At 35.7% G+C, this 21,929-nt stretch overlaps 2 protein-coding genes across 2 annotated transcripts; one reads left to right on the top strand and one right to left on the bottom strand.

The window, feature by feature from the left end:
* The first annotated feature begins 1,384 nt into the window (after positions 1-1,384).
* TyrR (Tyramine receptor) lies at positions 1,385-6,725 on the top strand. The gene is made up of 5 exons (XM_068300179.1): positions 1,385-2,170; positions 3,371-3,473; positions 3,658-3,783; positions 3,900-4,083; positions 5,130-6,725. Exons 1-5 carry the CDS (start codon positions 1,579-1,581, stop codon positions 6,075-6,077), a joined length of 1,953 nt encoding a protein of 650 aa, XP_068156280.1. The 5' UTR covers positions 1,385-1,578; the 3' UTR covers positions 6,078-6,725.
* A 5,691-nt stretch (positions 6,726-12,416) lies between these two features.
* TyrRII (Tyramine receptor II) lies at positions 12,417-20,085 on the bottom strand. The gene is made up of 6 exons (XM_068298893.1): positions 19,965-20,085; positions 16,725-17,287; positions 16,360-16,462; positions 15,598-15,723; positions 14,456-14,633; positions 12,417-14,311 (listed from the first exon to the last, which is right to left on the bottom strand). The coding sequence occupies exons 2-6, from the start codon at positions 17,275-17,277 to the stop codon at positions 13,217-13,219; spliced, it is 2,055 nt and encodes a 684-aa protein (XP_068154994.1). The 5' UTR covers positions 17,278-17,287; positions 19,965-20,085; the 3' UTR covers positions 12,417-13,216.
* Between the last annotated feature and the right edge of the window lie 1,844 nt (positions 20,086-21,929).

The raw sequence follows: 21,929 nt of genomic DNA, 5'->3' as shown, positions 1-21,929 counted from the left end.
TAAGTGTAATTATTTGACAACTGAAACTGTATTTGTTTAAAGCATTGTATTTAGCTGTTGGCTTTATCTGTCTTATATATAAGATTACAAGCAAATTGAAGTTGAAACTAAAGCCAACCTTGGCCTTGCGAGATAATGGCGTTAGGAAGTGGAAAAAGGGGTAAAAGTAACATATGTTCCCTCGTTCAATTGTGGCAAGTTTCATAAATGTTATTAAACCTTGGACTTTATGGCAAAGGAACAAGGGAAAGGAAAACTGAGCCTGAGCAAAATTTCAACTTTGAAAATTATTCTCTATAATCTTATTCCATTAAAGTTAAGGTTCTTCAATTTACATGGAAAATGCCTGAATTTTAGGTTTGCCAAGTAAAGGTCATCCAAATTAGGCGACAACTAGTAGGTTTTCCAAACTCTTATCAACAAGGAAATGCTTTCTTGATTCATTATCAGCAGCTGAAACGATTGACTACATTTGTCTACTATCAAAGGTGCGGATTTCGAAAAGTGAAATGAGTCAATATATGTATTTCCATGGGCATAAAAGTTGAGACATTCCAAAACCAATTTATTTTTCGAACTATGAACGAAAGTGAATTAAATTACTCTTCGAATGAGATATTTTTTTTTATCAAAAGTGCTTCAAAATTAGATAGCCTTTCAATTAAAAGAGGTCCCTATACCTCTGGATTATGGTCATATTCATCAATGAAATGTCATTTTTACCTAAACTTATAACATAGGCATAAGTATAACTAGAAGGAAGTTTTGGCAATGAATGATGTCAAATTTCTTCCATAATATTTGATAGAAATATAAAAGAAAACTTTAAGTTTTTGAAACTGCATGAGGGAAAAACTAAAGCTATGTTTATTCTCTTCAAAGTATTAGAAATAAGTTAATTACAATTAAAAATTAAGCTTAAATTTGTATGTTGAATAGTAATCTAAAATTAGTTAGATATCCTTGTTTAAGTATTTATTTTGAAGCTAAATCATTTCCTGTATCTAGAGTTAATATTCCTTAATAATTCAGGCAAGAAATGAGCTTAATATGAAATTCAACTTCAGATTAAAGTAGTTTCCTTTATGATTATTGAATTTCAAGTCAAGGATAACAATTATGAATATGAATAGAAGAAAGCGGAGGCTAAGAAGTTAAAAGTTTGCTGGAAATGTAAATCTAGAATTCGAATACTGCTAACTTGCCCTTAATTTAGTTTAGTGCACTTTTTTTTGCCATATAAATTATAAATCTGCAGCATCTGTGTTGTATTTGGGTCAATTACTAAATGATTCCCTTTTTATTTTTTCCTTGTACAATTGCAGTTGAAATCTAACAGCCAAGAGAGAAAGAGAGAACTATTCATTGTAAAAGATGACAACTTTGGTGCTTTTAAAATTTGATGGCATAGTTAAGTCTGCAATTTGGGATAGACTCACGCAGTTGTATCTGGAAATTGCCTTTGGCCACATGGCTTAAAGGTAATTATGTAGTAATCCAGGCAAAAGAACTCGTATACGACTACGAACATTGACGACAACGTGTTCCTGATTCTATTGCTGCTGCTGCTGCTCCTTCATGGCTGTCAACTTGCAGTTGAATAATTTAAGCGCCATTTATCCATCCCTAATGTATGTGGCTGCATCATCTCTTGCCACTAGAGGTGGCATTGGCCTGCACGAGAACATCTCCATAGTTTATGAGGATTTCAATGGCACTGTTAATCGTGCCTTGTTGCCGGCAACAACATCATCTTCATCAGCCACATCATCATCATCATTGGCAGTAACAACAAGCACTTTAAATGTATCAAGTGATACACAATTGTCAACGGGCTTGCAATTGGGGTCAAATGTCACACAAAACTTGGATTTCAATGACATTATACAACCGGATTCAACCAGTTTCACCTACTACAATGAATCGGCAGCTGCCGCCGAATGGTCACATTTCTATGATCTCATATTATCATGGCAGGGCATATGCCTGATTACGGTATTCTCCACATTCATAGTGCTCACCGTAATTGGCAATACGCTTGTCATATTGGCCATATTAACCACACGCCGACTGCGTACGATAACCAATTGTTTTGTGATGAGCTTGGCGGTGGCCGATTTACTTGTGGGAATATTCGTTATGCCACCGGCAGTGGCAGTCCATTTGATTGGTAAGTGTGCGAGAAACTTGTGGGCTTAAATCCCAGGGCAATGCAACGAACAAAAAGTAGGCAAAGGCAAAAAATAAAACCTCTCGAATGGTTTCAGGGGGAGAAAAAAGAATTTCTGGAATATGAAAGCATCTACTACTTAAAAGACGAATCAAATTGTTGATAAAGGTTACTCTACTCTCTCCCTGTCCCTCCCTTCCATCTCTCTTTCTATCAGATGAGGCAGTTGGACACCCACACACAGAGATTTATGTTGCCTCTGTGCTACTTATCATGGATTTATGGGTACTGGAATTTCTCTTTCATTTTGTTTTTCCACTTTTATGTAAACGGCAACAGAAAAAATTCCAGCAAGTTCACTTAAATATTTCAACAAATTATTTGAAAGCTGCAGGTGCCAGTTGCCCACTGGCGGAGCACCCAAATAAACATTGTTATAACTTTTAAAGAGAGAGGAGAGGGAGAGAGAGAGAACGAGTCCCAATCCCTGCAATCAGGACCAACCGGGCAATCTCTATATAGAGCATTCTCTCTAACATTTAAAGTAGGCAAAGTTGAGGTAGTTGAAGTAGGTACTTGATTAAAAACAACAAAAAACTATATATATTAATCACTTGACAAACCCCCAATGTGCATACAATAGAGAATGAGAAGGGTTTTAGTGAGTGGGGTATGGGGGTGGTGGAAGGTACCTACACTTGAAAAGTCAACACACACATTTTAAAGTAGGCAATGGGGGAGAGAGAGCCATGGAGGTGGGGAGTGGACCAACAGTAGAAAAAGGCCAAAGGACCAAGCCAAACAACTTAAAAAGTAAACCACTAACGACGCTTATGTGTATAAACAGCACTCGTTGGCATTTCTGTAGATTATTTACTGGGGGAAAAAATTGAGAATGAAGTAGAGAAAGAGAGAGAGAGCGAGAGAGAATGGTAAATGGTAACATGGTGAACTGAGCAAATGGCTCAATGCTAAAGAAGAAACCATACACCCCCCAAACACCCACTCCAACCTCTGGGTGATGTTGCTCAAGCTTAAAACTGTTGCTAATTAAATTGGCTCTGGTCTAGAATTTTAAGTTAAGTTGCCAGAATTTTTAATTTTCACAATTTTTACTTGTTGTTGTTGTTGTTGTTTTTCTCTCTCGTTCTTTTTTTTCCATTCTTGATGGTGTGATTCTTGTCCCCTATGTTTTTACAGGTTCCTGGCAGTTAGGCTGGGTCCTTTGCGATATTTGGATATCCCTTGATGTGCTCCTTTGCACGGCCTCCATTCTGAGTTTATGTGCCATCAGCGTTGACAGGTAAGAAGGAAATTTACATTTTTTTTGGGTTTTTTTTTTTTCCTTTTTTTTTCTGGTTGCCATGTTTTTTAAAATCTCTGTCGTTAAAGTTAAAAGGCTTCAAAATCACCATACATATTTCTTGTGTTGGTTGGCTTGTGTTTTATGTCGTCGTCGTTTTTTGTTGGTTTTGTTTTTGTTTTAGATACCTCGCTGTGACCAGGCCGCTAACGTACTCACGTAAACGTCGGTCGAAACGCTTAGCCCTAATCATGATACTAATCGTTTGGCTGTTAGCCTTGGCCATAACATGTCCTCCCATGCTTGGTTGGTAAGTAGATGTCCAAATAAAAATATGATTTCCATTTTGGGTCATTACATGCAAAATTTAACCAATCTCCTCCCTCTCTCTCTCTCTCTCTTTCCGTCTTTTGTTCGATTCTTCAGGTATGAGCCAGGACGACGAGATTTAAGAGAATGCCGATATAATCAAAATGAAGGCTATGTAATCTTCTCAGCAATGGGCTCATTCTTTATACCAATGGCAGTTATGATTTATGTATATGCTCGAATTTCATGTGTTATTGCATCGAGGCACGACAATATGACCGATATAAGTGTTCACAACAAGGTAAGCTAAAGAAAACTACAACAACTAGAGCACTAGCTGCAACCACAGCAGCAGCAAAATGCATAAACTTTTCAGTAGCATTGTGCATACGCCATGTGGGCCATGCTCACGTCGCACACGTTCATCCATAATTCCCCTACCGCTTGTGGCCTGTTGGTGGCTTACACAGATTTAGTTTCCCTTAGAACTTCATACTTGCATACTCCATAGCAAATGCAACTAGCCACGTATGCTAAATTTTTGTTCTTAATGCATGGCCCGAATGGCCAATTTTAATATTAGAAAGTTCTTTAAAGACATAAATGGACAAATAACCAACGCATGTTTGAGTTCTTTAACTACCTATTGCATTCTGAGGGGCTTACGGAGGTCCTATTTCTAGATAAACCTTCTTCATTGGTGTATATAAGAATCGAATGTCTTTAAAACCCTTCTTAGCATGTCATTTTAGCCATTTTAGAGTTTCTCTTGGCAATAATAATGACCCAGAGACTTTAGCTCATCAAAGTACTGAAATTAGTTCTTGTTTTCTTTGCCAAGATGCTTCCTTCTATGACTTTGTGATTAACTAAATTCTTATCATCACCTTCTCTTAATTCGTGTTCCCTTCTAAGAAATTTTCCCAATATATGTTTGCTTTTCCTCAAGTCATTTTTTGAAGGGGAGAAAACAAAAACAAACAAGCAGACCATTCAATTACTGTATCCTCAATTACTCCTTTATCTCCAATTACGTCGTTCCATCTCATGAAGGTAAGAAGAAGTTTCACAAAACAAAAAAAAGATGAGAAAAAAGGAAACAAAAAAGTTTGAGTATTGCAGGTTTTGAGCCAAAAACAAAGAGAGAAAAAAATAAATAACTCACTGAAAAAGTAAGAGAAAACAATAACAGGATGCAGTTGAGGAAAAGGAAAATGTAGAAAAGTACGAAATTTCATTTATATAATTCAAAGTTAAGTGAGGCAAATCCCAAGCAGACATTTTGGCTTATTATATGTATATGGCTTTAATTTTGTTCCCTTTGTTGACTTGAATCCATTTTTGCAGAAATTTAAACGTTATACTGCAGCCGATGTTGAGAATGAGTTTTCGGAGCAGGAGCATAGCTCTGGGCAAAAGCACAAGCATATGAATGCGGCACGTACGTTCTCCAACCAGTCCATTGCCAAGGAATTGCATGATATTATGCTGAGCGATAGCGAAGTGGGTGTGTCAGCAGCTGGAGGAGGAGGTGGTGGTGTAGGAGGTGCTGCCGGAGCAGCATCAGCAGGTGGCATTAATGCCCATTGTCAGTCGCTGTTGGCATTGCCATCGTCCACTCATAGTGGTGGAAGAAATAGCTACGAGTTGACTCGACCCTCCTCGCTAAAGCGAACATCGACCACTTCAACAACCATTACCACAATGACAAGTGGCATAGGTCCGGGCAGCAGTCTATTGGATGCACAATGGCAGCCGCAACAGCAACCGCGTACGCCCAGCTTTCGGCACTCTCACCTTGGAGTTGGAGCTGGAGCTGCCACCCAGCAGCAACAGCAGCAGCAGCAGCAGGGCGATCGGCGTAGCCACCATCTACAACTTCATCATCAGCATCATCACCATCATCATCATCATTTGCAAGGAGGAGGTCAAACCACAAGCGCCACTGCATCGAACACCAACAGCAAATCTCTATCGAATCGTATTACATCATTGAAGAAGGAAAACAAAACGACACAGACTCTGAGCATTGTTGTTGGCGGCTTTATAGCCTGTTGGCTGCCGTTTTTCATTTACTATCTCATCACGCCATTTCTGGCCGAGCATCAAGTCAGCCGCATGCTGGCAAAAGCACTCACCTGGCTGGGTTGGTTCAACAGTGCCATCAATCCGTTTATCTACGCCTTTTACAGTGTTGATTTTCGTGCTGCCTTTTGGCGTTTGACCTGCAAGCGGTTTTTCAGTGCCGCCCAAAAGCCGCAGTTCCCAACAAACACGATGTCCATAAGGCGATAAAAAGGATTCAATTTCGCCCAACTCCATAGCCCCCCTCCAGCCATTCTTCACCCCCAGTATAGACATTCATATGAACTATAAAAATGAACATATTATTAACTTAATCATTAACTTTAAGCGACCTAGTCAATGACGCCGTAGTACCCTTAGCTAGGTGTGGTTAATTGCACCGTAAGTCTTTCACCCTGACAAACAGACAGACAGACATTGTACATAGATACATTACTTTCCGTACATACATACATGTGTATGTAATTTTGCCTATATTTCTTTTTTGTTTCATTTATTTTTTTTTATTATTAGGGTTTGGTTTCCATTCCATTTGGGCTTGCCAACAAGCGGCTAATCATTTTACAATTTGACATTTAGCTTTTTCCCTTTCTATCTATCTTCTTTGTTCTCTTTTTCTCTCCCACTCTCTCTCTCTCTCTCTCTCTCTCTCTGACTGTTTCTCTTTGTTAAAGAATCTAATGACTTCTCCCACTCGATTTGTCTTTTGGCATTATACATGCCAGCAAAGACATACACATATTTATACCCTCTCTTTTTACAGAGGGTATATCAACTATGTGATAAAAACAAATACATTTCGCTATGTTAGCTTAAGTTTATCCTCTTGAATTCTTGATCAGTATTATTGGGGCAAAATAGGAGTTAAAGTAGTTGAATGAAGTATTTAAAAAACAATTTAAAATTTTAGAAACATAATGATTAATTTTTTCTACAAATTCAGTATTCTATTTCTATTTGTTAGGTACTTGATTTATCATTCTTAAAGCAAACAGGATATTGAAAATATATAAAAGTAGTTGCAATTATAAATTTAATAGATGAATTGCTTTAAGTTATAGTTGGTGTTTATTTCTAATTCATTCTACTTCAAACTCAAAGCCTAATGAGCTTAATGGACCGATAATAAAATTGAGAAATAAACAACTTTATTGCAAATGTGTCTTGAAAAGGATAAGTCTAGTCGCGTTTCAACTGTGTATGCATTGCATTGCATATACATGTGTACACACAAGGACGATGACTACCTCTAGTCCTTTTTTGAAACTTGTACAAAAATCTCATATATGACGGCGACACGTATCGATTTAGTAATTTCCGCGCGACTTTTCCGCTCCACAGGCGGCGCACTGTGGCAAAATGTGGGTGCCACACGTTACTATTATATAATGGATGTGAATACATACATATATACAACATCTACATATACATCTACATCTGTATAAACATTTGTATGTGTGTGTGTATATGGCTTTTGGATAAAGACAACTCGAAGCTAACCCCATGAAATAGACAGTTTAGATGGATGGAAGCAACTTAGTTATATGTTATACCCAAATTGCACTTTATTCCTTAGGAAGGAGGCAATAAAATATTTACCTGGACTTGGACATGTTACTACGTATCGACTTGCTGACTTGCTGGCACACGGTTTGTCTGTCTGAGTGTGGGAACCAAAAAACGAAAACAAAATAATGTCACTTAGCTAATCGACTGAGGGAGAGACGCCATAGGAGGAGACTTTTGGTTTTTAATTGATGCTGACTTAAGCCAGACATAGCTAATAGAAAAATAAAACTGCCATTTAATATTTATATAATTTCATTAAAAAAAAAAAAAAAAGAAAAGAAAAAGAGAAATGCGTCAAGATGATCTTTATGTAAGTCTGTCAGGGTATCTCAAACTTCGGCTTGCCGTTGTTAAATTCCTTAAATTATTTATTCATATTTCAACTATTTAAAACAAAAATCGAATTTAAGTTCTAACAAAGTCTAAGCTTTAATTATTATATTTAATTGCAAACCCAAATGAAATACAGTTAAAACATACTGTGATTTAGTTTATAAACAAGGTCAATCCATTGAAACACTATGAGTTTTCCTAACAAGTTTTCCTAAAGTAAAAAACCAAAAAAAACAAAAAAGAAGTAGTTAAAAATTGAAGATATGCTAAAATGCTATACAATGTATGATCAAGCTTAGCTGTATACTAAATTTAAACTAGACAAAAGTTTAGATTAGTTTTTAAGACAAAGACAAATTAACTTAATGCCACAAAGAGCTGAATAAGCCGATAAGCAATTTAAATTTAAAATTTTAAGTGCTATATTGTATATGTATGTGTATCAGTGTTGTTGTTTCAGCATTTAAAAAAATGAAAAAATAAATATAACAAAGGCAAAATCTCATACAATTACCAAATCTCACAACACCCACCCACACACACACACACACGCACAATATACACCCACTTGTCATATCATTAAAAAACAAAATTTTTAAGGATCCATATTGAGAGCTAAATAAACACACATGTCACTTTAGGCTGACGCTTTCAGTCTCTCCCTTATCCGGTTCCACCAACTCATCCCATCATCCCATTGATGGTGGCTTCCATTCCAATCCTCGTCCTGTTAGGAGTTGGATTTAAGAGAAACAAGTTTTACATAAACAAGTTTACATGTTAGCATAAAATAAAATGAAATCACAATGAGAAAACAAAAGAAAAACAAGAGACAGCTAAAAAAGGAAAACACAAATACACGTAAAACATTGACACAAACTAGAAAAGCATAGTAAAAAGAAAAACTTTTCCAACCAACATTCAACAACAACAACAACAATGAGAGTGCATTTGCTTAGCCTGTACTTAGTAGTTACATTTAGAAGACAAGTAGTTACTACTTAATTTAACCAAAAAAAGGATTACAATCTATCTATATATAACTTTAATGTTTAGTATCTATATATGTATGTATGTGTGTAATCTGTATGTGCAACATTTCTCAAACAATAAATATATATCAATACATATACAAATAGATGAGTGAAAAAAAATGCAAGAAAAATCAAGTTATTTCGTCGAGATTTTCATCTGCTCCTCCCACAAAACACAAAACTGGCAAATTTTGCAAAGTAAGTACTTAATAATTCCATTGGTTATGTAAATTATTGATCAAGTTCAAAATTAAATTTGCAGCCAAGCACACATAGACACACACATATTTAAGCACATGCATATTCAAATTATACAAAATAATACATTTGCCAATCCCACACTGACAAAAATCAAAAAAGAAATAATTAAACTTTATCCACAGTCGCTTTAATGATTTAGCATTAGATTTCACTACTAAAGAAACTAGTTTTAAACCAAGTTTATAATTTTTTTGCTGTACAAGGATATAAACTTTTGGCATAAATCTGAAATCTTAATTTCTCTGACATAAAAAGAGCTTTAACAAACAACTAAACACTAAAAAGAAATCTCCTTTTAACTAATTTTTGTTTATTTCTGTCTATATATATTTAAATTAAAGAGTGTGTAGTAAATGTTAAAATTTTATCTTTTTTATGGCTCTTGTAATACTTTGAGTTTGTTGAAAAGCATAAATTGCTGTGAAAAATTTAGGTTTCATAATTTATTACTCATTATAATCTTTCATTATTCATAAATTTTTTTATTTGTTGAAAGATTTACAAAACGTCTACAAAAAAAATAGTCAGATTCGTTTCAATTGCCTTAAACAACTCTTATTAAATGGCTAATTTGAAGTACTTTACTCTGAGTGCTAAGGAAACAAAGATGGCTTCATTGCGTATACGCAATGTTGGCTTATATGGTAAAGTCAGAGTCAGGGTAGGCTTGGTTGTATTCACTTCAAATTGTAATTAATGTTTATTATGCCTAGTAAATTTCCAAGAAATTCAAAATTAGTTTAGAAATTTCATAAAACCTCTGATTTTGATTAACTATATTTCCAATTAGGCAAAAGCTGACCCCCATATACCAGGCACACATAAAAATTGTAAATCAAAGTCACCAAAATATATGTTATTGTCAGAAAGAGACTTTTTTTAAAACCTGATTCATTTATATTTTTCGCACAGTGTAATTTAAAGCTAGCTTACGGAAACGAAATACATACAAAAATGTGCAGAATGCTGTATGATGAAAAGATGCTTTCGATTGATGATAAATGCGTGGTCTTCCTTCCGCACAGTAAAATAAAAATGAAATTGAATATGTAGATACTTGACTCTATTTGCTGTGTGTGTGTGGGTGAAAACTTCATACCAGCTAGTTTTACAAGGGGAAAAACTTTTCATGCCCTGTCTTTATATAGCATGCACGTATTTATGAGTCTTAGTCAGGTGTCAAACTGTAAATGAATAAATATTTCAAGCAGTGTCCCAGACCAGTGAAATTGCTACAACAATGGGTTGAGGTCTTAAACAAAGGCAAAATAAAATCACCCAACAAAAAAAATGTATATAGACATATATATATGTGTCACAAACACATGTGTGTATATATGTCTGTATATACTGTATTCAAATTAAGAGCCGGAAAACTCGAATAAACAAGAACAACAACAAGAACAAGAACAAAAACCCGCACGCAAAAATTGAGAGGAAAAAATATATAAAAGAAAAGTTAATGCCGAAACATTTACAAAACATTTGTCTTTGGCAGTTGTTTTGGGAAGTTCTTCTCTTCTTTTTCTTCTCTCTTTTCTTGTTTTTGTCCTTTTTTTTTTTTTTGTTTTTGTTGTTACGTTTTGGGATACAAAGAAATATATAGTCAATTGCATAGGTATGGTCGTGCGGAACATTTTGGGTATATTTGTTGTTCCTTGGTCCTGGAAAGGTAATACATACATATATTGGGGAGACATTTCGTTTGTATTTATTTGAGGGTCCTACTTACATACGTTAAGCGATTGCCCGAAGCGCAATAATTTTTTTTGCCAACCCAGTATTAACTGCAGAAAAAAAACAAATAACTTGACTTGTTCGATATACGACTGGGATATACCCTAGAAATAGAATTCCATTATCTAATTCCATTATCTTCAGAAACAAATTAATCTGATAATATTGTGTGAATAAATGAAAGCATCAGTTAAATTTTGTTTTACCAAGGGAAAGTGTCAAAGGTTTTTCAAAAAATTTAAATACTTTATTTTATAAATTCGAAATTATTAAGGTCCTTTACTACTTGATAAAAAAAAACTTTTATCTACACAAACTCACTTTAAACTTAAAAGGAGAAACTTTTGATATTTAGAACATAAGCATAAGCTTGTCTAAGGAATATTTAGAGAAATTTGGATGTGTAGGCAACATTTCAATCCTTTTCCTATTCTATTGATGATTCTGTTGATATCGACTCAATTCTGTTGATATCCAACAGATTAAGTACTAGATAAAGGCAAGAATGACAGTAAACTTATTTTTATACCGGCAATATAAGAGGCTTGCCTGTAAAAATTCTGCATTGATCGTTGCTATGAATGCTATTCTTATTAATTATTCAGATAATATATTGAAAATCCCATTACATTTCATTTGTTTGGCTCAAATGGTAATTTCAGATGCGATTATCAGAATTTTAAAATGCTCTTGTCATCGCCATCTTAAACCCCATAAACTCTTCTTATGCTGGATATTAAATGAGAGAAGAAGGACAACTTCTATGAGTTTGCCACCGCCTCCTCTTCTCTTATCCCTGCCTTTTAATTTGGCACAATATATGATATCAGTGCAGGGACAGCAATAGAAGAGAGTGAGTGAGTGAGTTAGAGAAGGGAAGGGAAGGAAGAGAAAAAGCCCAGACAAAAATACGAAGAAATGGGTGGTGTATAAAAAAAAAGGCAACTCAACCGAAATTCCAAATTATGGCGGGTTTCAGGCTTGTTGACATGGCATTAAGGGAAAGACTACGTCATGGCCATTTCCGCTGAGCTCAACGTAAAAGTGAACTGTGACAGCGCACACAACGCGAAGTGTGTTGCAATTCATTAGAGACCTCCTCCACCCACCGCCTAACGCCCACCATTTACACACACACAGGCATAAACTTTTATAGAAATATAAGTAAATACATACTTACATATATGTACATATGATAAAAAAAAACGTAATTATGATGACCGCATCCTTTTGCCTGTTGTTGTATTTTCACACCACATATAAACATTTTTATTTAGTTGTTGTAGTTGTTTTCTTTTTCTGTCTTCTTACCTAAATTAATGTAATTCCGCTGAAAACACTTCTGGGCAGCTGATTCAGCAGGAATTTCTGTTCTTTTATTTTTAGGTGACTTTTCCCTTGACACATTTGAAAATTATTGTGGCAAAGCAATTTAAAAAAAACAAAAAAACGCAAAAAAGTTAAGAATAATTCGGCCTTACCAATTTTTAGTCAATTGAAATCGCCAAATTGCATGACTTTAACATTTTTTCGAATAGCTATTAATAATAATTGAACCCAAAAAGGCAGTCATATTGTTTATTTCATTAGGTTTATTTTTATTTTTTTATTTTTTTTTGTTGTTCAAAGAGATCCAAAAATTGGGTTTCAAAATTGAAATGTTTAACACTTGATTATTGGTTAACATTAAAGTTGTACATGAATTTAACCTAAAGGGTTTGTTCTGTGTGCGTTTTCTCCCCCCTCTCTCTCTCACCCCTCTCTCTTACTCTCTTTCTATTTCTCTCGGTCTCTGGTAATACAGTGATGAAAATTGCTTAAATGTAACTAAATTGCATAACATTAAATGGGTTGGCCAGATTTCAGCCTGCGGTCTTTGTTACGACTTTCGAGGAGGGTCACGGACACAAAGGATACGCAGGCTCAGGCTGCGTCTCAGATGTGTGTGTTTGTGTGTGTTTTGCGTGTGTGGATGGGTGGTTTGTTTGTATGTGTGTGTGTGTGTGTGTGTGGGGTCTGTGTTTGTTTGCGGCAGGTCCAGAGTCAGAGCCCAGTGACATTGCATAAAATTTTGGGCCGCAAAAACACACAAAAACGACTGAGGCAAAAGCAAAAGGAAAAAAAATAAAATCAAAAACAACAAAAAGGGGAATAAGAGAAACTTTCAGGCCAGGCAGTCAACAGTTGCTGTCAACCCGTCATTTTGTATGGCGACCAGAACAAAGAGTCACAATAGAAGGTACAATTTGTCTTTTTTCTGTTATTGTTTTTTTCCTATTCTATTCTTATGTGTGTGTGTGTGTGTGTGTGTGCTGCACTTTAATATATATCTACGCATATATGTATGTAGTTAATAGATTTCAGCTCATTTGCTTCTGTTTGTTGTTGGTGCTGCTGCTGCTGGTCACATAAATTTTAGCCACGAAACATGGCCAAATGATTTGGCGGTCGTTTTGGTTTACAAATGCGACGACATGTCAAACGCCAGAAGGCAGTACGAAAATCAGGATTGTAAAATGCATATATGAATGGATTTATGGCACAATTGACCCAACCAATCCAGGTGAAGCCATACATAAGATCCTCGAGAACGGCGGCACGTGGCAGAAAGGGTATTAGTAGGTAATAGACAAAGAATGGCATCCAGCAAGCAATTAGGCCACCCATTACAATTGTTAGGGTCTTGGCTGTTTTGGTATCACGCTTTGTGGTTGACACGCGCATCGTAACGCGATGATTATGGCCCTGCTGATGACCATGACTGCTGTGGCTATGACTGTGACCATGATGTGAATGTGAATGTGGATGAGAGTGAGCATGATGATGTTGATGATGTTGATGATGATGATAACTTGGTTCGTGATGGCCTGCAAATGGTCTCTTTTGAAGTTGTGTATTTGATAGTTTAGATTCCAACTCTTGCTCCTGCTCTTGCACCTGAACTTTGGCCTGTATACTATTGCATGTTGTCTCATTTGTACACGTTTGTGCTGTTACTTGGCTTGTTGTTGTTACTCCTGGCGTTGTTGCTGTTCCATCTCCTCCTCCACCACCGCCGCCGCCGCTCGTTCCACCTAGACAGGTGTCACTAAAGGAGGCTTGACTACTACCATTGTAATGCAATACAGTGGATCCAATAATTGCCTCTCCAGATGGTGTACCATGTATACAGGGACCACCATATTTGCAGCTCATGGCCGAGCAGTGGATTAGGGACGAGAGTCGTGACACTTCCACTAATTCATAAAAGGTCGGTTGATGTTTAAATGTCAACGTTTTATCCGCTGCTCCACCTTTGTCCACCGAACACTTTGTACACCTGAGACTATTGCTGGCCGTGTTCTTTGGCCCGCCACTACTGGATAGAGATGGCGTTGGCTCGTGCAGCGAATTGAATCGCCAACGAGACTTCCGACTAGGCAAACACTTGGCTGGCGTACAATGATAATGCTCTGATTCCGATATATAGTGGTCGCCATCTATATCATAGTCTGCTGTGCGTTCCGAGTTCTAGATAACGAGAAACAAAACAAAAACGGAACCAAAAAAGATTTCAAAATGTTTTACATTATGATAAATTGTTATTATTTTAGACAGGGTTTGAGATGGGTGTAAAAATAAAACCAAAAAAACAAAATGAAAACAAAATCTTACCGCATCGCGGACAATGCGCTGCCGTCTTGATGTCAGAACATAACCAATTTTGACATAAACATACAACATGACGGTGAGGGGTATGAAAAATGAGCCCATTGCCGAGAACACAACATATCCTTTGTTCTGATTGTAGCGGCAATCCACATAGTCCTGCTGATGGCGTCCCGGTTCATACCTGTGAGAATATAGATATATATGTATATAGTGAGTGAGTTAACCGAATGACAATAGCTTCTTTTGCTGTTGCAACGTTTCAATTTAAATCCTAAGCCACTTCGGGGAGTGATTTCCTATTTTTTTTCTTTTCTCTTTGCGTTTGTTACATTTCTGTGAGGCACTGAACTGAAATGAATGTAAAGTGACAGTGAAAGAGGAACAAGTGAACTTTAAGCCAATTCCCACATCTGAAGAAGCAATATGGCTACAGTTGATATCGGAATTATGCAACACAACAACAACAGCTCTTTTCCTTCTACATGTTGTCTTCTTTTTTCTTTGTCTTAGCTGAAGCAGTTCTTCAGGTTGTTTGCTTGGTTGCCAATTATATATAGAATCGGTTGGAAAAATACACTAGGCGGCATTATTATTTTGACAAAAGATTAGGCTATAATGAATGTTCACAATTCCTTTTCTTATATGCATAATAGCTGCAATTTTCAACCAACCCTTTGAGCCAACTTATTGTCATATTTTGAGGTCAAATTAAACGTGTCATATTCGTAATACGATCTCATTTTGGAAAATGATAATAGAACGCATAAAGACCCTAGAGTAAACCCCTTTGTATCTATATTTATTTTGGCTTAATAGAACCCATGTCAAAGTTTTCCAGAGTTTCTTGCAGCAGGGCCCGAAAATTGAGCGCTGAAAAGTATGCAACATCATTTCGCACGCACGCCTTCACACCGGAAACCGAGTCATTAACAACTCGTTAAAACTCACAACCCAAAAACCCAATTACGTCATGCTCCTTTGTACTCTCATTTGTTACTGTACTGAATTTCCATTAGCCAACCACATAGACCGAAATGAAAAGAAGGCGAAGAAAATATGGTGGCCCCAGAAGAAGAATGAATTGAAAAAATTGAAAAAATAACGAACCAAAAATTTCACACCAACCGCATCCGCATCTTACTTACCAGCCCAAATATGGCGGACATGTGATTGACAGCGCCGTTATCCATACCACAAGTATCATGAGGAGAGCCAAGCGTTTCGAGCGCCTCTTTTTTGAATATGTCAAGGGTTGTGTGACTGCGAGATACCTACGAAAGCAATAAAAGCAAAAGGAATGAAAACAAAAGCCAAACGACATATTGTTAATAAAGCTGTAGACCAAGTCATTTTCTTTCCCGCTGCCCTTTGCCCAATGCCCTCTCACTCTCTCTCTCTCCCTCTAGCTCTTTTTCTTTTTGGCTCTGTTTTTACTCGGTTGGACAGAAACAGAAAACTTGGAAATGCCATTAAAATGTAATTGAAACTTCCCAACACACACAACACACCCACACACAAAAGCAATAGCAGCGCATTCTGTCCATTGTCATTGTCATACCATCGTTCTTTAAATTTAAAGGGTACACTTCGTCATGGTGTAATAAAAATGTCAACAAATAAATTATTTTGCACTGTTTTTGCACCTTTTTTATGCGTCTATGACGCCAATGTCAACGGATTGGCTCTGGGACTCACGGTTTTTCGGGGGGATTGCCAAGTTTATGGCATAAGGATTGGTTTTGGTGGTGCGCTGGCATCAAGCAGCGTATGACATCAACGACATATTTACGCGATGTTAGGAAATTGAAAATCCAAAGTTTAGTGTTAAACAACACTGAGGACATTAACTTAATAAGAGTCAATTATCGTATACTCCACCTTTTCGGGCTTCACTTCACTTCACTCACCTGTCCAAGCTAATAGCACAAAGGCTCAAAATGGATCCAGTTGAAAGTAGTATGTCCAAGGATATCCAAATGTCGCACAGTATCCAACCAAAACGCCAGACACCTAAGGAGATTTACAAGGCAAAGTTTAGTTTCTTCTTCTCCTAACCTTTCAAATTTCAACAGTTTTGAGACTTATCACTGATCAAGAAATAATTTATTTGGCAAGATTTTGAATAAGAATTAATGACTAAATGTTTTCAAGGGGCGGAATATTCTCTCTCTTTTAATGTCTCTACTTCTAACACATGAAAATCCATAAAATATTATAATATTCTAAATGTTAGTATCTGTGTATGTATGTATGTATGTATGTATATATTCACCTGTTATGTAAAGTATCACCGACGGTGGCATCACACAGGTACCCACTAGCCAATCGGTTATGGCCAAATTCATGACAAAACAATTGGTAACGGTACGCAAACGTCGTGTTGTCAATACGGCCAATATGACCAGAGTGTTGCCAATAACCGTGATCAGTATGAGAATGAGAAAAACGGCAACAGCAATCGATTTGGGCCACGACATATTGCGTATATATGAATTGACCGATGGGACACCAATGGCCGCGGCTCCAGTTGTCCTTAGGATTGTGGCAGTTGTTGTAGTTGCCGTTGCCGTTGCTGTTGCTAGTGTTGTTGTTGTTGTCATTGTGATGTTGTTGCTAATGGTACTGGAGTGTATTAGAAGCATGGCATTATCCAAATTGCTATCCTCCGGGCTCATGGATGCCGTTAGAAATCGTGTATATAACAACATTGTCTGCACATTATCATTGGAGAGTAACGCCGTCTGATTATATGGCGATAATTGTGATGGTGGTGCTTGTGGCGGTGGTGTTGGTTGTAGCGGCGGTGGTGCAGTGGTTGCAATCATTCTATATAGCCTGCTGCGGGCAATTGAAATACTACTTAGTAAACGAAATTGGTTGTTCTCTCGCTTTTTTCGCATGAGCAATTAGGAAAAGTGCATACACGAAATAATTGAACAATAAAATGCATTTTCAATTATGGCCTTACACAATTTTTTTGGTGCATTTTAAACAAGGCCAACCAAAAACGAAGCGAAACCCATTACAGCCAATAAATTATGCACTCGAGCCATTTATTATCGAAATTAAAAACGATTTTCAATTAATAAAAATTACATTGCTTATTTTATCCAATTGCCAACATGGGCACAGAATTTTCGATTAGAGAATTGTGCCGAAATTGTTGTTTATTTGAATTCAATTTTTTTTTCACTGTTGTTGTATGCCAATAAATAAATCAAACACATGGACCAAATGCCAAATGAGTGAGACTGAAAAATAGTTTTGGCTCACCAGAAAACAAAATACAAAAAACAAAAAAAAAAAAAAAAAAATTAAGTAATCAATTTGTTTTTATGTTCGCTTTGCCGTTGCATGCATTTAACCTTTGATCTGGTGCGAAAAAAAATAACACAACAAAAACCAAAATCAGATAACGTCATATGTAAATGCTAATAGTCTGTCTAGTCTAGTGCAAATAACTTGGCTATCAAACTCTAAACTGGTTAGAATGTTGTTAGCCCAAGCCTCTCATCGCCTCTCCTCTCATCTCATCCCATGTCATCTCAACTTTTGTCTAGTTTTTTGTCTAGTTACATGGATGATGACTTGATGCGAAATTGTTACTCAGATAGAGAGAGGGAGAGTCAGTGGATAACATTTCTTTGTTGATTAGTTTTGTGTCTTTTCACCATTTCATTAGCACGAGTTACACTGCCCGCACACGGATTGTTTAGAATATTAATAATACATATACATATCTATGTATGTTTGTATGTATGTATGTATACAAATTTTTGGTACGTATTCGAATAATGAAATTTTCTTATGCACACGCACAGCTGCTGTTGGCACGCGTTGATTACAAACTGACAGTTGGCTAAGTTGCTGGAGATTGCCTCTCGGACCGGGCCAGGGCGAATGGAATGAACGGACTGATGGACGGAGGGACCGGACCTGGCCGTCTGTCGGTTGGTTGTTTCGTTGGTTCGTTGCTTGGCCGTTCTGTCTGTCTGTCGGTCAACGTAGCGTATGCGTAATATTTTCCTTTTCTTTTTGGCATACTGTAGGTGATGCCGTCGTCGTTGTTGTCGTCATTGTTGTTGTTTTTGTTCTTTTGGCGATTAAAGTACACACAAACAACAAGCAGCAGAAGCCGTCAGTCTCCAGAATTTTTGAGGTTTTTTATTCTAGTGATTTTGTATACCCTTTTCATGGGATTATTGAGTAATTCCAAGTCAAGTCCTTTACAAAGGCTTCTCTTAATACCTTATATTAAAATTATATATTATGCAGATCATGGACTTTACTTTTAAAGACTATATTTCACACATTTTCAGCACATTTATTCAAAATCAAGGCATGGCATGAACATGTTCCAAAATGGTCTAATAAAATATATGATGTTCTTTGGAGAAAAGATCAAGATGTCCAACAATATCTTTGCTAGGGCATCTTAAAATCGTGGCGGTAAAAGTAAAAAATTTGATATAAACTTTTTTCTTTCTTCAAGATCATGCTTTAGCATTAATGTTATTTTTATATCTTAATTCTTTTTTTTGTTTTTATATCTCTATATAATTTTTTTTCATTTCACACATTTGTTAATGTTGGAATCGACCGAGTGTGAGTTTCTTTCGAAAATATTTGAAAAATGTTCACTGATTTTGATTAAATTGTATTTGCTTAGGTAAAATATTTAGATATGTCGATGAATTACGATTAATTTGGCTAATGCCAATTTTAATGAATCGTTTTATTGATGGCGTTTTAACAAGTTCTTGCCAAAAGAATATTAAAACATGAATTATGTCAATTATATGATTCATCAGAAAATTTTGTGCACAAAATGCTATTAAACATAAAAAAGATGTTCAAGCTGAACAAGAAACATAAAAATCATGAACAGCTGTTTGCGGCTCCATCAGACCCTGACCCCAACCACACCCCAACCACACCCCAATCATCCCCCCCACCCCCCAGCTAAATCTCTAGCTATTCCTTCTCATTCGCTTACAAAACGGCAAGCAGCATCAGTGATTAAGTTTTGCCCTCATTAATATGAATTTTTTTGTTTTTTTTTTGTTTTTTTCGTGCGTTTTTTCCGGAACCATATTTAATATTTAACATCTTTGGAACACAGTTTGGCTAAGCTTGGCATTGTGGTTGGCTAATTAAAAAGTCTGCTCACACACACACGGAAGGAAGAACTTGTTGCACATTTACTCACACACACACACTGATGGATACTAACTAACTAAATTCCATAGAAAGTCACTCGAACAAGCCCTTTATTTTAGTCCACTGATAACATGGGCAAATTAATTGATAAATTTATCAGTTGATTATGACCTTATTACATGTTGGTTATACCCGACGATCTGTTTTATTCAAATTCATTTAGTTCTGATAACGGCCCACAAAAAACACAACACACAATAAAATAGGTAAATATTGACAGATACAACAATATACATATACATATATATATATATATATATACATTGGATAATTAATACTTTTCTTTTTGCACCTTTTGCTGATATTTCTATATATAAATAAATACAATAGATATTTTTTTGTTTAAATTCACTAGCCGCCGTTAAATACGATTTATTTTTTTTTTTTGTTGTTGTTTTGTTTTTGTGTGTGTTGCGGCCAAACGCCAGGACGTTCCGTGAGCGACTGAAATGTTTGTGGGCCAAATAACACATTTGGCTAATTTGCCAAACGCTTTTTACTTTCCTCTGTGTGTTGTCTGTGTTGGCTTGCTTAACTTTTCGCTTGGCTTTCGTTGGCTGTGTGTATGTGTGTGTTGGTTTTGGGTGGGTGTGTGCGTAGGGGGTATTCGTGTGACTCTTTATGTACATAGCATTAATCTGGCTCTACCCTTAACCAGAAAGTATCATACTGATATTAATGATCAGCCAAGCCATTCACCTTGTTTCTTATTAACAGAGGGAAATAAACTTGAAGGTTCTTAAACATAAATTTCATTATTGCTAATTGGATTCTAGCTTTCTAGAATCAATCAATTCCAATCATTTACCTGTACAAACAATATATCCTATTAACATTTCAGGCACTTCAGTTCCCTAGAATCAAATTTGAATATAAATTTTTTTAAATTTCTATGCTTAGTATTCGAATATAATAAAGTCTTTAGAAAATTGAAGTTTTTTACTGTATTCAAATATATTTCTTTATCTTTTATACACTACTTTTAATGTCTAAAGACTTCTTTTTTAGAGATCAAATTTTGTAATTAAAAAGTTTGTAAAACTTTTTGCATTAAACTGAATTGAATTTGAATATAAATTTTGAAAAAATCGTAGACTTAGTATATGGATTTAATGACTATATCTATCTATATTTCTCTATATCTTTTATCCACATCACACAGAAGCCTCAAGACTTTCTTTTTAGAGACCAAATTTTGAAATTAGAAAGTTTTAGATATCAATTTTTTCAATATTCTATGCTTGGTATTCGGATCTAATGTTGAGTTTACGAAATAGAAGTCACCCATCCTATCTATATACATATATTTCATTATCTTTTAGAGTAAACAAAGAATTACCTGAAGAACACTTTGGCTTTTAGTATCCTCTAATGGTTGTTCCCTCTGATTGTTGTGTTTGTAAATTATTTGAATTCGAAATGATTTCCATATGCTTACATACATATGTATTTATGTAGATTTTTTTTATTCAGCGAAATTTGCTTTCGTTAATTCTTTTTGTTTTTCTTTTTGAGTGTGTGTTTGTGTGTGTGTGTGTAGTCTGTGGCCCATTGGGAGATGTATTAATAATTTATTAATTACACATATCTTTTAAACATTTGAGATTATGAGAGATGATTAATACTCAATGGGGGGGAGGCAGCAAACAGTCTTCCAATTCACAAGAGTGTTAGTATATCAAATACATATATAAATATATGTGTATTAAATATGCAAAGTTAAAAAAGTTCTTAATAAATTTCTCTTCATAGAAAACATTATGCGTTGTGATTCACTTTATATGCCTATGTATGTATATAGCATAATCCAAAATACACTAGTAAACATAAGTATTTGGGTTGCTTTTCGCATTATTTGCCTAATAAAGCGGACCAAAAATATCCTTTGAAGTTAAGTTGTTGTTTTACTTTCTGCCAAGTATAGGAACTCCCAATAATTTTATTGGGAAATTCAAAGAATTTCTTCTTGTTGTGTCTATTTTAAGACAACAAAATTATTGATTTTCTTACTCAACTAAATTAACTTTAATTAATTGAAAGAGAAAATGCAAATTAATCAAAATGAAATTCTAAAATGAGCCAGAATTGGGTCAATTAGTTATTTATGCTTTACAATATCATTCGAAAAAAGTTAATACTGATTAAAAGAAGGAATTATAAAGTAGTAGTGGCTAGGATTCCATTAACTCCCGACAAGGAAGTCATCTATGATCATTTAAGAAGCTCATTTATGACCGGATCACAAAAAGGACTCAAG

Source organism: Drosophila tropicalis, unplaced genomic scaffold (assembly GCF_018151085.1).
Source record: "Drosophila tropicalis isolate 14030-0801.00 unplaced genomic scaffold, ASM1815108v1 contig_878, whole genome shotgun sequence".
Lineage (NCBI taxonomy): Eukaryota > Metazoa > Arthropoda > Insecta > Diptera > Drosophilidae > Drosophila > Drosophila tropicalis.
This window is presented reverse-complemented; position numbering and strand designations above follow the sequence as displayed.

Excerpts from the sequence above, each read along its gene's own strand:
- TyrR (XM_068300179.1), top strand. The coding sequence starts at position 1,579 with ATGGCTGTCAACTTGCAGTTGAATAATTTAAGCGCCATTTATCCATCC. Across the intron at positions 2,171-3,370 it reads AGTGGCAGTCCATTTGATTG|GTTCCTGGCAGTTAGGCTGG; the intron begins GTAAGTGTGCGA and ends ATGTTTTTACAG. Across the intron at positions 3,784-3,899 it reads TGTCCTCCCATGCTTGGTTG|GTATGAGCCAGGACGACGAG; the intron begins GTAAGTAGATGT and ends TCGATTCTTCAG.
- TyrRII (XM_068298893.1), bottom strand. The coding sequence starts at position 17,277 with ATGATTGCAACCACTGCACCACCGCCGCTACAACCAACACCACCGCCA. Across the intron at positions 16,463-16,724 it reads GGTGATACTTTACATAACAG|GTGTCTGGCGTTTTGGTTGG; the intron begins GTGAATATATAC and ends AAATCTCCTTAG. Across the intron at positions 15,724-16,359 it reads TGTGCTATTAGCTTGGACAG|GTATCTCGCAGTCACACAAC; the intron begins GTGAGTGAAGTG and ends TTGCTTTCGTAG.